Source organism: Cricetulus griseus (assembly GCF_003668045.3).
Source record: "Cricetulus griseus strain 17A/GY chromosome 1 unlocalized genomic scaffold, alternate assembly CriGri-PICRH-1.0 chr1_0, whole genome shotgun sequence".
Classification (NCBI taxonomy): Eukaryota; Metazoa; Chordata; class Mammalia; order Rodentia; family Cricetidae; genus Cricetulus; species Cricetulus griseus.
This window is the reverse complement of record NW_023276806.1, coordinates 112,688,879-112,704,409: the sequence shown is the minus strand read 5'-3', so window position 1 is coordinate 112,704,409 and position 15,531 is coordinate 112,688,879. Positions and strand designations below refer to the sequence as shown.

General features: G+C 34.9%; 1 protein-coding gene across 11 annotated transcripts in view; it reads left to right on the top strand.

Moving 5' to 3' along the window:
* LOC100752965 (KIAA1109 ortholog) overlaps positions 1 to 15,531 on the top strand; it is a 197,168-nt gene that overhangs the window by 137,597 nt on the left and 44,040 nt on the right. For 9 of the 11 annotated variants that reach the window (XR_004771991.1, XR_004771990.1, XM_035451565.1 and 6 more), the window contains 8 exons: positions 2,492 to 2,551; positions 3,771 to 3,997; positions 5,054 to 5,184; positions 6,798 to 6,921; positions 12,131 to 12,240; positions 13,107 to 13,197; positions 13,694 to 13,756; positions 15,163 to 15,416. Coding sequence is in view for 9 of the 11 variants with exons in the window: in XM_035451565.1 (XP_035307456.1) it covers positions 2,492 to 2,551; positions 3,771 to 3,997; positions 5,054 to 5,184; positions 6,798 to 6,921; positions 12,131 to 12,240; positions 13,107 to 13,197; positions 13,694 to 13,756; positions 15,163 to 15,416 (1,060 nt within the window). In the remaining 2 variants the exon portion in view is untranslated. Of the gene's footprint in view, positions 1 to 2,491; positions 2,552 to 3,770; positions 3,998 to 4,662; positions 4,864 to 5,053; positions 5,185 to 6,797; positions 6,922 to 12,130; positions 12,241 to 13,106; positions 13,198 to 13,693; positions 13,757 to 15,162; positions 15,417 to 15,531 lie in introns of all 11 variants that reach the window. The other 2 variants (XM_027391967.2, XM_027391975.2) reach the window with 2 other exon arrangements.

The window sequence follows — 15,531 nt, the reverse complement described above, 5'->3', positions numbered from 1 at the left end:
TGTCTATGTTGATAACTAAAGGATGTTCAGATGTAAGGATGCCTTTAAAATTTAAATAAGGGCTATTTGTAGCCCTTATTATTAAAGGTAGCAAAATACATCTATAAAAACTTATAAATTCAACCTTCTAATGAGGCAGAGACTTCTACACATCTGAGGCTTTTATCACTCCCTGTTTTTTCCTGTAGTCAAAACATGAATGACCAGATAAACCATCTTTGTTCCAATGATCCTGAAAGATGCAACTCACTAAACAGAGTAGATTATAAATCCCCTGGACTAGAATTCCAGCTTTAATTATTGCTGACACAAGGAATAACCCAAAAACATAGCCCAAGTTTCTAAAATTTGAGAGAAGTATTGTGAATTCTTCCAATTCCATTATTCATGTATGTGTTGATTTGAAATTAGAAAGGTTTGTTTGTATCACTTTTACTATCTTTTAAGTATCACAGCAGAGATACTTCAGTATCACCATTCTTTGTAATGAAGTCCATGTGTAGACGCTAAAAGATGATGAATATGAAATCTTCAACCAATCCTATGATCCAAATGCTCTTTAAGAAGGTGGTTTGCCATCATTTATGTAACTTGTCCTTTCTAAAAAGTCATTGTAACTTAATATTTTTACAAATTAAAGGCAAATCTAATTTAAACCTGACTTGTGTTAAATGTTATCCATGCACTAATTAAAATAAATACACTATGAATGAAAAGGAAATAAACAATTTTCCTAATAATAAGAAAATTTATCTTTTAGAGAATATAGGAAATAGGCCTTGTGTTTAATTAAAAACAAATTAAAATGAATAGTAATATAGTAATATAGTCTTTGTTCTGATTTGTACCTGAAGCTACATCTTGCCTTGTTTGTTGTAATTCAGAATTGACAAGGCAGACATCCATACTTTATAGTTGAAAAATATAATTTTTTTAACAGTTACTGCAATGTCTTTTAAAGAACGTAATAAGGCTGGGGATGTAGCTCAATTGATAGAGTACTTGCCTACCATCAGGAATCCCTGGGTTAGATTTCAAGTACCACATAAAACTGGCCATGTAGGCATGCCTGTAATCACAGACTTCCACACAAAGAGGCCAAAGGATCTTGAGTTCAAGGTCAGCCTTCTAATCCTCAGCTATACAGAAGTTTGAAGGTAGCCTGGACTACAACATGAGGCCCTGGGGAATTGTCTTAAAAAGAAGAAGAAAAAAAAATGATCCTTTCTCACAAAGGATAGTGTACCTAAGTTTGAAATATTTTTCTTTTTAGAAAATTTTCAAGGAAAGACAAATTTAATATCAAAGTACCTAGAAAAAGCAAATCATTCCAACTTTAAATGACTTCTGAATGCCAATTTAGGATTCACACAAAGTTATAAAAGGACTGTAATCAAATTTAGGACTGTAATCAAATTTAGATTGATATTTTATATCCATTAAGGCTTACTTAAAGTGACTTTAATTCTTTCTTTGCAACTTACTTTGCTTAGAGATTATTTCAAAGATAGCATATTTTTCACTGATTAAGTTTAAGGTACTAAGTTAAAGTCATGTGATAATAACATTTTGTAGTTAAAATCAGATATGTTTCTGGCCTTAGATCCAAGATCATGAGATTGACATCATAGCAGTCAGTCCTTTTCCTCATAAAATACTCCTTGGCAAAGAGATGACAAAAATGACAGATTGTCTCTTACCTAATATGGTAGTTCTAAATTGTCAATTTTCTGTCAATGACTTCCCTTCTTAAAATATTCCTACATGGGGCTGACCAGATGGCTCAGCCAGTAAAGGTACTTGCCACTAAGGTGAGTTCAATCCCTGGACTCACAGGGTAGAAGGAGAAAGAATTAAGTCCTGCTCTTTACTCATGTCATGGCACTTGCACAGGTGTGCACACATGTTCACACACATAGTAAATAAATGTAAAATTTTTGTAATTAAAAAATGTCTTCACCTGGATTTGATGCCTTATCTATAATCCTAGTACTTGGAAGCCTAAGACTGGATTGTGAGTTCAAGGCCAAAGCAAGCTGCATAGCAAGAACCTGTCAACAAAAAAACAAAACCAGCAACTCTGTGTGTGTGTGTGTCTGTGTGCGTGTGCGTGTGCTTGTGCGTGCATACGTGCGTGCGTGCGTGCGTGCGTGTGTGTGTGTGTGTGTGTGTGTGTGTGTGTGTGTGTGTATGTGTGTGTGTTATACACATGATATCACAAATTATCATAGAATCCTAGAAGTTAGTAGAAAGTCATCTAGAGGTGACCAAGCCAAAGCTATAGGTAAGTTGCTAAAATCATAAAATAAAATGCTACACTCTGTAGAACAGGGTTGAGTTCAAAGGTTCTTTTGTGGGGAGAAATTGAAGCATAGCAGAGCTAAAAGTCCTGTTTATATTTAGGTAATTTTCTTTGAAAAAAAAACATGTGGTACAGTGTTTAATACATGCATATTTTATTGATAATTTTATTGTGGTCATTCTTATACAGGTGTCGTTCCAGATGGCACCTATGAAGTTTGTTCAAGGACTACAGGACAAGCTGCAGCTGGTAGGTTTACTGTTCATTTTGACTGAAATAGAGTTAGGTGAAAATAAGATAGAAAGTCTCAAATACCAAATTCAAGAGTTGATTTGTTGATGAATAGGGAGGCTATTAAATACTTTTGAGCAAGAAATCAAATGGTGATGCCATCAAAGGAGTCACTCAAGGCAGTAAGGCATAGGAAAACAGTTGGGCAGTAAATGTAGAAGTGTCACAGCTAAAAAGGTAACAGTGTCAATTATTTATTTCTCATGCCATAAAAGTTATCAAGTCATGCTAAAGGCAAACATTTACTGAAAGGCTTGGATATTGAGAGGCATAGACCGATGGAGCCAGCAATGTTTCTAGTGATCCTTTCTTTTTTTGCTGTTTCTTTACGTTCTTCCAGCTGTATCCATAGTGTTCATCTCCTGAATGAGCAATGTCAAGAGGCAACTGCTATTCCCAGCAACAAGGACTAAAAACTTAGGACAGTTTCCAACAGCACTGCTAGAAGGCCAGAGACTGAGCAAACATACCTTTTGGGAGAAGGGGATACACGTCTTTACCAGGACTATAAGTGAAAGCAACCTACTCAAACTAGCTTAACCAAAAGCAAGATCTTACCCCAGGATATTTGCAGAGAATGTTAAATTTAAGAATGCTGTGTCAGGGAAGGGAGAGCACAACCAGAACAAGTATCTGTCACCAGAGCCCATTCAGCTCTGGGTTTTACTCCTCTCTTGCTGCTGGTTTTGTTATTCTTTGGTTGTTGTTGTTGATGGGTTGGGTTTTTTTTTTTTTTTTTTTTTGGTTCCTGTTTTGTTTGTTCCTTTGCTTTAATTGATGACATTACATGGATGGAAAGAGCTCATGGCCTCATTTCTACTCTATCATTTAAATGAGAAAGATTTTTGTTTTTATAGCTTTGATGTTTACTTTGACCAGTTATTTAGTTATTTAGTTACTTAGTTACTTAGTTATTTAGCTGTTATAACTGATGAATGAGTTTATGATGGTTTCTGGTGTTCTCATGGGGAGGGAGATCTGTTGGACTCAGAAGAAACATGTAATCCTCAAGATAAAGAGCGGTGCTATTATACAGAAGAGATAGATATACACTGTATTCATGGAAACCAGTTCACTATCTGGTGTTTCGGACTGTTCTTGCTATGAAAGGTCATCATATAGTTCAGAATTGCTTATACTGGAATATTTTTTTAATACCACTTCTTTATTGAAACAGAAAGTAGTAGTGCTGGAACATGGACTCTCAATGTATTGTGGAAAATGTGTGGGATTGATGTCCACATGGACCCTAACATTGGCAAAAGGCTTAATGCTCTGGGCAACACCCTTACAACACTGACAGGAGAGGAAGATATAGATGACATTGCTGACCTCAATTCAGTGAACATAGCTGACCTGTCAGATGAAGATGAAGTCGATACTATGTCTCCCACAATCCATACTGTAAGTACAGGAGTTTCAAGACTGGCTTTTCCTGAGTCAGGTACCTGATTAACTCAGTGTTACTTTGTGTGTTGTGATTGCTATTTGTGGAGGAAAGGAAGAAAGTGATGGTGGGTCTCCACTTTACAGTGCTGTTGTGTATTTCATAGTAATGCCACTATGAAATGTGCCTTAGCCTCAATGTAATGTGATGACATTGAAAGAGGGATAAGATAAATCAACACAGAAAGTAGATCAAATGGGTCTTCAGTCTGTGTGATGAGGTTTGAGAACAGGGATGGAAAGGCCTGCTACAAGGAGAGGAGCTTTTCTGAATAATGCTGAAAGTTTGGAGATGACTGTAGAGTTCTAGATATATGGAGTTGTACATACTCAATGGATGGATCTTATTGTCTGTAAACCATATTTTAGGAAAGATTTTTACAAATAAGTCTTTTTAAAAACAAAATGCTTACACTGTGACATATACATATAAAAATGTGTTTTTCCAGCTATACCGCTTATTCTGTAGTATCAAGTTACTTAGTAGTCAAAAAGAAAGTGACTTTAAGATTTCATTCTGGTTTTGATTTGTAATGAGATTTTAAATACATTTATCTGTTATATCATAAGATAGTTTTGTCTTTAAAAGTAATTTTAAATTAATAATACTGTTTATTATTTAGAGTTCAGATGGAAGTACAGTAAGTGGAGATGGCCACAAACTCACCTTTGGGCAGCGACTTGTAAATCACCTACTAGGCCTGGCGCCCCCAAATCAGCGCTATTCTGTTCCTGCAGAGTATCTGTGTGATTCAGAGATGCGGGGCTCCCCTCAGTCTAGCCAGTCCCATTTGAAAGCATGCAGAGCACACTCATGGGGAAACGTAGGTAGCAACTCAGTAGGTTTCTTATGAAATGAGGGGATTTGAATCAGTGGAAAACGGCAATCATCTTACCTGCTATAGATGGCTTTGATTCTTGCATGCTTTTTTTGATCTGAGGCATTAATTTTGTAGTATAGATTGTCTGTATGAACTGAAAGTGGTATTAACATGTATGCTTTCAATTTTTTAGGAAGCTATAGATTATCGAAGACAAGGAGCATCTTCTAGCCAGCCAGGAGAACCCAGAGGAAGAAAGATTATGAAACGTTTAGTGGACATCAGAGAACTGAATGAACAGGCCAAAGTAATAGATGATCTTAAGTAAGTCATTGGTTTTTAACTTAATTATAGCATTCTCTATTAATAGAGTAATAGGATGCTAAAGATGGAGGGAACCTTTTAGTTTATCAGTGAAGTCATCAGTGTTCCAAGAAGTACAGTAATTTTTCTGAGCTCATTAGTAATAAAGTTAAGCTTGGAATCCTAGCTTTCTGGCTTCACAACTCATTTCTGTGAAGTGAATGGCTGACTTTATATCATATATACACAATTCCATGTGCATGTCCATGCTTGCATGTATTCACATGCATAGTTGAGTGTGTGTTAGTTTATTAACCTTGTTTCTAGAAGTGGTTTTTTTTTTTTTTTTTTTTTTTTTTTTTTTGAGGAATTAAGAGTCAGCATTTCTGGGTACCTCTTCTGGTATGACATGCTGTCTCACAGTAAACCACACAGTGTAGTTGTGAGGTTAAATAGCATTTTCCAAATGTCTGATGAGAAAACTATCTCAGAGTAAAGAACTGAGATTTGTATTGTATAAACATGAATTCAAAGTCTATGGGTTTGTTTTTTTTAAAGTCTTGCCTATTGGTATTAACAGTTCTTTAGATCAAAGTAGAGGTAATGCAATAAGCATCAGTAACCTTTTTTTTTTTTTTTTCAATCTGTTGCCTGCTGTATTTCAGTCTTACTAAGTACCTCCTGTACAAAGATAAATACCCTTCTTGCTAAACTTCGAAACTTTAATTTCCTCCAAGTTGGTGGCCGTGCCTCCTTTTTCCTAATCTTCAAATACTTGTTATACCTGTGGGGATTTTGTTGTTGTTCAATCAGGACTTCCCACAAATACAGGAATTTTAAAAAATGAAAGGTATGACCTTAAAACTTGTCTAAATTATCACATAATGATTCAATTTCCCATTAATTTGAGTTTTATCCTCAGGAAGAAAAATGGTTTGAGGTAAAATATATTAGTCTTCCAGAATCATATATACATTTTTTCTGCAGAGTGAGTGTTTGGTTTCCATGAGATTGCTGGTACCTTTTGCTACATCAGTGGGTAGAAAGTGTAAGTCTTCCCTCAGATGTTAGTGGTTGTAGACAGATTTTTCTTTGGGCCACCAGCTCACAAATAATGACATGGAGACTTATGAAAGCTTGGCCTTAGCTTAGATCTATTCCTAACTAGCTCTTATAATTCAGTTAACCCATAGTTTTTAAAATTTACATTCTGCCTAATGGCTTGGTTACCTTGATCTGTACTCTATACCGAACTTCTTTAGAGTCCCACTGATGTCTTTCATGTGCCTTGATTCTTCCCCTTCTTCCTTTCTGTCCCCGGAAACCCCGCCTATACCTCCTGCCTAGCTATTGGCCATTCTGCTTTTTATTACACTAAAATCATCAAATACATATTCACACAGTATACAAATATCCCACAACAAGTGGGTCTTTTTAATTTTCTAGATATGAGTGTTAAAGTTGCAGGAATTTTCACCCATCCAGATATTGTCCTTTGCTTCTCTGACATGTGAGAAAACTAAAACAGCAGCTAAAAAGCAAGTTTTACTTACTCGATTCTTTACAATAACCTCTCCATTTTGTTTTTGATTTTATTTTCCTTTTCTTTTTGATTTTGTTTTGTTTTCCTTTAGAAAATTGGGTGCAAGTGAAGGAACCATAAACCAGGAAATTCAGCGTTACCAACAGCTAGAGTCTGTGGCTGTGAATGATATCCGAAGAGATGTTCGTAAAAAGTTACGGAGATCCAGTATGCGAGTGAGTACCTACTTAAAAATTGCAGAAGACTATTTTTAAATGCTTACTTTTTGAAACATAGCAGTATTTATGTTCTTATTCAAGCTGGTAATAATACCACCTGATTTATGAAAATCAGACCTGTGGGCCAGGCACTATTTAAAACACTTTACATTTAATCGCCTATAAATCTCCACAATAATTCTATGAAGTAGCCTTTTCTTCCATTTTAAAAAAGAGAAAACTGAGGCACAGAGAGGTCAAGTAGTTTGACCAATTTTATGTAGCCAGCAATCCTGATGGAACCAAGTTTCAAAGCCAGGCAATGGAAGTCTGCAGTTAGGCCCAAGCCAGTGTTGTTCCCATCATTCGTGAACTCACACTAGTTTTTTACCCATCTCATGTATGCTCTCAGAAATGTGCAATCTTTTTCCATGTCTTTGCTTCCAGTTTTTCAATATTTACCTCCAAGCCACAATTTCTGTCTTTTCTGCCTTATCTTTTTAGTAAAACATAATTTTTAGAGCAACTTTAAGTTCCTCAGAGAATGTACAGAGATTTCCCTGCACACATATATTGTATCAGCCACTGTCAATATTCTCCTTGAGAATATTGCACTTAGCACAGCTGATGCACCTACATGTACACAATTTCAAGGCTGATAGTTTACAGGAGAGTTCCTTCTTGGTGCTGTGCATTCTGTCGTTTAGGACAAACATATAATGACATGTATTCTCTGTTGCATACACAGTAATTTTACTGCCTAAAACCCCACTGTCTTCCCTTGCCATTCCTTATCCTTAAACAGTATTATGCCTGACAATACAGAATGTAAAATATCTCTCCAGTTTTTAAGTGTCTTGATTTCTGTCATCAGTTTTATAGTTTCCTTCATATAAAGCTCTTGTATACATTTTATATGATTTACGCTTAAATATTTTAATTTTGGTTTCAAATTTTGCATTCTCTTTGTTCATTGCTGGTATATAGGAAAGCAAATTGGCTTTTATATATTAATTTTATATCCTATAATCTTGATATACTTGTTTATAAATTACCGGACAATTTTTATCAATTCTGTATTTCCTACATAGACCATTGTGTCACATTGTGAGTAGAGGGAGCTTTATTTCTTCCATCCTAGTCTATATTCCTATTAGGGCACTGTTGAAAAGGAGTGATCAGAAGCAATGTGTTAGTTAATTTTTCTTTACTCTATACCTGAGATAATCAACAGAAGAGAAAGAAAAGCTGATTTTGGCTTATGGTTTCAGTCTATGTCACTTGACCCTCTTACCTTGTGGTTGTGATGGTATTAACATAGGAGGTGTAGCAGAGAAATGTTCATTCATGGTAGCCAGGAAGCAGTGAAAGAGGAAGAGATACAAATTAGGGTGGATTGGGGGGTGGGGGGGGAGTCTTGAAGGGTGGAAGGAAAGCAGAAACAGCAACAGGAGTGTCTCAGTATCCATGTTATGCTCACATTACCTACCTGCAACTGTGCTGTTGAGTTTAGTTATGTACATAAAGATTTTCTGTGTGCACTGGGCTGTCCATTTCTGATAAAAGGTCTGCAACCATGACACAGAAACCATCCTTTGAGCTTTGCAATTCTGTTAGTCTTTTAAACCATTGATGTTTAAAATGATTATTGATACCATTGGATTCAACATCTATCTACCTTTTTTCAGTTTTCTATTGCTTTTGTTCTCTATTCATGCTTTTGTTTTTTCTGTTTTGTGTAGTTTTAACTGAATACTGTATGATTTCATTTTCTCCTCTTTGTAATCAGTTGTAGTTTAATACATTTTTGGATAAAAAGTAAAATAAAAAATACATTTTTGGTGGTGGTTTTTAAATTTACATGTGTACAACTAAATCCAAGTCTGCTTTCAGATAACACTATACTGCTTCATAGGTAGCATGAGTACCTATAATAATAAAGTAATCCCTCTTGCCATGATGGTCACTCATTTCTTAGGTGTAAACATGGATATAAGTGTGATATATGTATAAAGTTAAGATGCGTATTATAAGTAAATATGTGTATAAGTAATAGATATGCATATTTATTTGTAGTGTATGTAAGCACACAACACAGCATTAGTGTGATTTATTTTGAACAAATTATGTTAGATCATTTAGAATAGAAAAAAATAATTTTTATTTGCCTTCATTTAATTCTTTGGTCATCTTCCTTATGGAGATCCATGTTTCTAGCCTGTTTGATTTTCATCTCTGTAGAACTCTTGCACTGCAATTCTTTGCTCCCACTGTTAGGCGTCACCTAAGAACATCAGGCTGCCCAACCATAATATATATGTAGAGTACCTAGGTCAGACCTAAGCTCCCAGATTGTCAGTTCAGTCTCTGTGATCCCTGGTTAGTTGATTCTGTGGGCCATTTTCTTGTTCTTCACTCTTTTCTCACTGGCATGATTTTTTTTTTTTTAAGGAAAAATTGGGTGTCATTTTTATTCTTTGTTTCTCAGTGATTGAGATACTATTCAATTTTGTTTTAGGTTTTTTTTTAATATTTATCTTTTGTTGTGTAGTTTTTTTTAGTATTTATCCTATTTGGTTCCTCAGTTTTCTATCTGTGGTTTGATATCTTACATTGCTAAAGAAATCTTAGTCACTGGCAGTTCCATTACAGAGTCAGAGCCATTGGTAAGCAACAGGGTAGGGTATCCACTGTGAATGTAGCTATACCACCCATGTTGGGAGAGGTACTAGAACAAGGTCACCTCCCCCTCAGGTGCCTTCCCTGATTGTCCCAGTCCACAGAGAACTCTGGTGACTTACTCTCTTCCCTCTCCCTTCTGGTATTACCATTGTACATCTTTATGCATTTTGTAGTTTTCCCTCAAGTCATGGGCATTCTGTTAGGATCTTGTTTGGATTTGTTGTTGCTGCTGCTGCTGTTGTTTGGTTTTTTTTTTTTTTTCTTTTCTTTTCTTTTTTTTTTTCTTGTCTCCATTGTCTTTACTTACCACTTTCTGAAGTTTCTGTGAATCTGTTTCAGTCTCAGTGATTTTTTTCCTCAGCATGTCCAGCCTGTTATAAGCTCATCAGATGTTCTTTCTGTTATTATATTCATCTCTACTGTTTTGTTTTTTGTTCATTCTTAGAATTTTCACCTCTGGTCATGTTGTCCAGCTGTCCTTATAGTCTGCCTTTTTTTTAATCCATGAGAGCCATAACACATTAATTAAAACTGCTTTTAATATTCTAATCTGATAGTTCCAACACTTTTGTCATGTTTGCTTCTGACTTTTTTTTCTTCAGATCTTCATTTTTGCCTGTAGTATATTTTGTAATTTTTTTTCTTGATAGCTAGACATGATGTACTAGGTGAAAGGAACTGCTTGCTGTAAACTTCCTTCTAGGTTTTGTGCTTAGGTCTGCGACCTTCATAGACATTTGTCATTTTTTTACCCTGCCCATTTGGATGGGACAAAATGAATATTCCTGATAAGATCTCAGTATCTCCCTTTTCTTTGGTATGCTGTGACATATCACCCAGATCAGGTTGGGTTCAGGTTAGCTAGTTTCTATTAAGGACAAGCCACATGAAAAACATTGCAGTTGCCACTTTATATTTGTGGGTTACACATTCCTAAATTCAGTTAGCCACAGATCAAAAGTATTTAGAAAACATAATTGTTTCTTTACTGAACATACACTGACTTTTTCCTTGTTGTTCCTTAAACAACATATTGTAAAAAGTATTTACTTCGTGTTTGTTATCATATAGTAATATAAGTTATCTAGGCATTCAGACTATACAAGAAGTTTCTAGTAGGTTATATATGCAAATACTAACCCAGTGTAACTAAATAAAAGACTGGCACATACAAAAATTTGGCCATATTCAGTACAACTATACTCTGGTGATTCTCAAAACATTCATTTTCCCCTTCCCTTTGCTGAAAGATTGAAGAGCTTCTTCTTCTAGTGTTTATTGAAGGAATCTTGTCAAACGCCTGAAGAAGTTCTCACTATGCTGCAGGAGTACCTTGTTACCAATTGGCATTTTTAATTATTGCAATTGTTTGTACGAGCCTTAGATTTCCCAACCTAGCACTGTCGTTACAGTACTGTGCTTATGCATTCTCCACTTGTGAATTCTGTTCTATCAGCTGACACTCCTATTTATGTATTTACCTGCTTTTCCAAATCCTTGGGGCAGCATTTTTACCTTCTCTAATAGCTCAGAAAAAATTTCTTAATTTCTGTATGGTCAGATTTTTGTGGAACTAGAAACCAGAAATAAAAAATAAAATAAAAACTGCTCCAAAAGAAGAGAATTTTTTACTAGAAGATTCCTCCTCCTCCTCTTCCTTTTTTTTTTTTCCATCCATTCATTAAAGGGGTCTGAGTAAAGATTGTAGGTGATCCCTCAGTCACCTCTAATTCCCAGAGAACCTTCTTCAAGTTCTGCTCTAAATTATTTAAAGAGAAAATCCATTTACTTTATCAATTGTTATTCTCTGAGAGTAATAGACTTTGATATGGTACAGTGTATAGTTATATATTTAAAATTGTGCTGAAAGTCATACACTAAGTATACATCTGTTTCTAAGGGTGTTTATCTGGTAGTAGGTTCCTAAAAATAAAACTTGATAAAGGATTAAAGATACCATTGAAATGTCATTTGTATTCTTCATACTTGTCTCACTCAACATTTCCCCTTCCGTCGCTACCATTTCATGAGTTCTGAACTGTGTGAGAATCTTTTTAGCACCCAGCACCTCATCACACAGCATTTCAGTCTCTTGTTTTTCTCTGCTACAGTGAAGTAGAAGTCTGGAGCAGAGGAGCAATTTGAATGGTCCTTGAAATGATTAAAAAAAAAAAAAAAGTGGTCTCTTCCCCAAAACACACCTAGCTTATCCTCAGGATCTTTGCTCATTTTTTCCTCATCTTCTAATTATTTCCTTTGTTATCACCATGTTTCTGTACTTCTCTTTTCTTCCCCAATATTTTCTTTTTTTGTTGAGTTAGCCAGTGACTCTTACTTCCATTGTATAGTCCTGCTAATTGGTTTTAATGACATTAGGATGACTGTTTGCTGTGGTACTTTGATTCATCTATGCTGAATGTCATTTAAGTCACCTGGAGGTAAAAGAACTAACATAGTTTTTTTTTTTTTTATTTTAGCTGTAGTGAAATACCACATCAGTATACAATTGCTTTGAGTCACTTTTTTTTCCTCTACCATTTATTAGGCTGCTTCCCTCAAGGATAAGTGGGGTTTAGGTTACAAACCAAGTTACAACCGATCAAAGAGCATTTCAGCTTCTGGAAGACCGCCTCTTAAGAGAATGGAAAGAGCAAGGTAATACATATTTCAACCAATGAGACAAACTAGGATTCAATATATATATATGATATATATATATATGTATATATATCATATATAAATATAATATATATATATTTTACTGTGTTCCAATTGGATAGTTAAAAAAGAAAAATAGAAAAATAAATTTTATTAGTAAAATAACAGTCACTATTTACTGTCATATGTCATTGGTTTTATTCCTCAATGTCGTAAGAAAGTTTTAGTAAAGCAAACTTATTTAGATATGATTAATGTATAAGCTTACAGATGATCCAAAGAAAAGAAAATTTGCATGTTGGTGGTTGCTTTCTAAATAGTCAATTTAGGAAGGCTAATTGTACATATTAAAAACTTGCTTTAGTATTAAGTCATAAAAATAAGATATAAATTCCTGAGGCGGGTTGTAGCTCAGTTGGTAGAGTGCTTGCCTGGCATTATGAAACCCCAGGTTCAGTCCCTAGTACCACATAAATTGGGTGGTACATGCCCGAAGTGTCGCTCTTAGGACAGGCAAGGAGATCAGAAGTTCAAGAGCATCCTCTCTCAGCTGTGCAATGGTTTCAAGGCTAGCCAGGGATACATTAAAACCCTGTCTCCAAAAAAAATAAAAAAGCATGAATCCTTTTTATATGGTTTAATTTAAGAAAATGTGAAGTTAATTGAAACATTGAAGCTTTTTCACAGATGTTGAATGCCAAAAATTAAAACATCTGATAAGGTCAATATTTAGAAATAAATGTTAATGTCATTAATAAGACTTCTATAAAGCTAGGGGTTGTTAAAATGAAACTATTGGTGTTTTATATTTTATATTTGTGTTACATCTTTATGCTTACTTCATTACTGTGTTTTACTTATAGTTCTCGAATAGGAGAAACTGATGAACTCCCAGAAATCCGTGTGGATGCAGCATCTCCTGGACCCAGAGTAACTTTTAACATCCAGGATACAGTAAGAAAGACAGTACTTGTTAGAAATTTGTGTTGCTAAATAGTTTTTGAAAAATGCAGACTTGTAATGTTATATAGTTTAAAAATATGAATTGCTGCCTATGATAAAAGTGAGGGTTGCCATAGCAGAAGTATCTGGAATATTAGCAAGCAGACGACACTGCCTATAATAGTTATACTGCAGACCAAGTGTGTGTGCAGTAAAAATCCCTTAACAGCTTGCGTTTACATGGGGTTGTTTTGTTGAACAGTTTTCCTTAGTAAGTGAGGGTCCACATTAAACTATGTCTTTTACACAGTTGTTAATGTGAAATACATACTCATTTATCTGTATAGTTCACAGTGTATAATAGTAGAAGCCTGAAGGAAGGCCAGCTTCAGAGCTGTACACTATAGCACTTCAAAATTCATGTGAAAATGTTTATTTGGGGAATGTGTGTTTATGTTGTCTTTATTTTTCATGAGTTTTATTTTCTTTTCTTATTATTTTAATTAAGTTGAAAAATACAGTGTGGGGAAGTTCACCACAGTCCAGCTCTCCAGGGGAAGGGTACTTTCAGGTACTTATGAAAACAACATAAAATTTTACTTTAAAACTAATTAACTGCCCTGAAAATTTGCTTTCAAAATGCTTTCTTTTCAAGCTAAACTGAAGCCTCAGAAATTCTTAATGTAAAGATTTATGATTGTTGGAATTTTTTTTAATGTACATTTCATAGTACTCCATTTTGGTTTTATATTTACATGTAGTTTAATTTTACTTGACCTTCAAAAGTAAGAAACCTTAATCAGCTTATCATATCAACTGAACCAGATTTTAAACTCTAAAGCTGAAGTTTACTAAATCAAATATTATCAATTTGTTAATCTTTTTTCCCTCACATTTAACTACAGAGTGGGTCATTTTAAAGTCAGCAATCTTTGTTAAGTGCTTCAAACTCAAGCCAAATCTAACTCCAAACAGCAAACTGATTGATTGATCATTGACTCTCAATTCTTTAATAAAACTGTCATATATACTAGTGTTTTATTAAATGTTATATTCAGAGCCTAGTGTGATAACACATGCCTGTGATTTCAACTCCTTTGCAGGCTGAGGCTTAAGGACAGGAAGCTCAAGCCCATCATGAATAACTTATTTTTGCTTTCAGTTTTTGAGGCAAGATCTCATGTAGCCTAGGTTGGCTGTAAACTCACTGTATCGCTGATCCTTCTTCCTATGCCTCCAAATGCTCAGATTATAGTCATGTGCAATACTGCTATTCTCAGCCTGAACAACTTAGTGAGACCCTATCTCTAAACAAGAACAGGATTAGAGATTTGATCCCTATTCAGAACAGTGTGAGAATGTGCTACATAAAACTTAACATTTTAAGCCAATTTTTTCTCTAAATGTGTCATTAAACTAGTGTTTTATAAGTGTATACAATGTACATACATGTATATATATTATCCCCCATACAACACAAACATTTAATCTTGCCTGATTTTTTTTTTCAAATTTCAGTTTTTAAAAAAAGAATACTGGCAATCCATGAAGGTTCCATTTTAAAGATTTGTCCAAAGAAACTTCTCTAGGAAGTAACTGTACTCACCATCACTATGCTCATCATGAGCTATTCTTCCATCCTGATTTACATTTGATTTTTTTTCTTTCTTTCCACATAATCTGCTTCTGCCTTGTGTGTAATAATTAAATATGATGATCCTTTATGTTCCTCTAAAGTAAAACTATGCTGGGTTTTCAGGTGTCAGTGATTACTTTCTGTGGTTTGACCTGTTTGCTTCCTTGGTATGCCATTTCATCTTTCTGAGTCTGCCCTTTCTTTCAGTTCAGTATGAGGAAATTCAACTCAGAGATTCTAAAATGTTTAGACTTGTGTCTTTCATATTTTTAGTTTTTCTCTTTAATTGAGAGAGAATTTGATAAACAAATCTGATTTGTATTTACTGTTTTTATAATCAGTTTCCAGAGGAGACAGAACTGGATCTTTTATCAGTAACTATTGAAGGTCCATCGCATTACTCATCAAACAGTGAAGGATCCTGTTCAGTGTTCAGCTCTCCCAAAACCACAGGAGGCTTTTCACCAAGTGTTCCTTTCCAATCCGAAGATAGCCGAAGGGATGACAGTCTGTCTTCTACCAGTGAAGACTCTGAGAAGGATGAAAAAGATGAAGACCGTGAGAGGGAAAGATTCTATATTTACAGGAAAGCCTCGTGAGTAGATTTTTATTTTAAGACCTTTAAGTGGTATGTCAGAAACTAGATGTAAACCTAAGGCATTTTATCTAGTCTAATATTTAGCAAGCCAAGCATGATGTCACATGCCTAT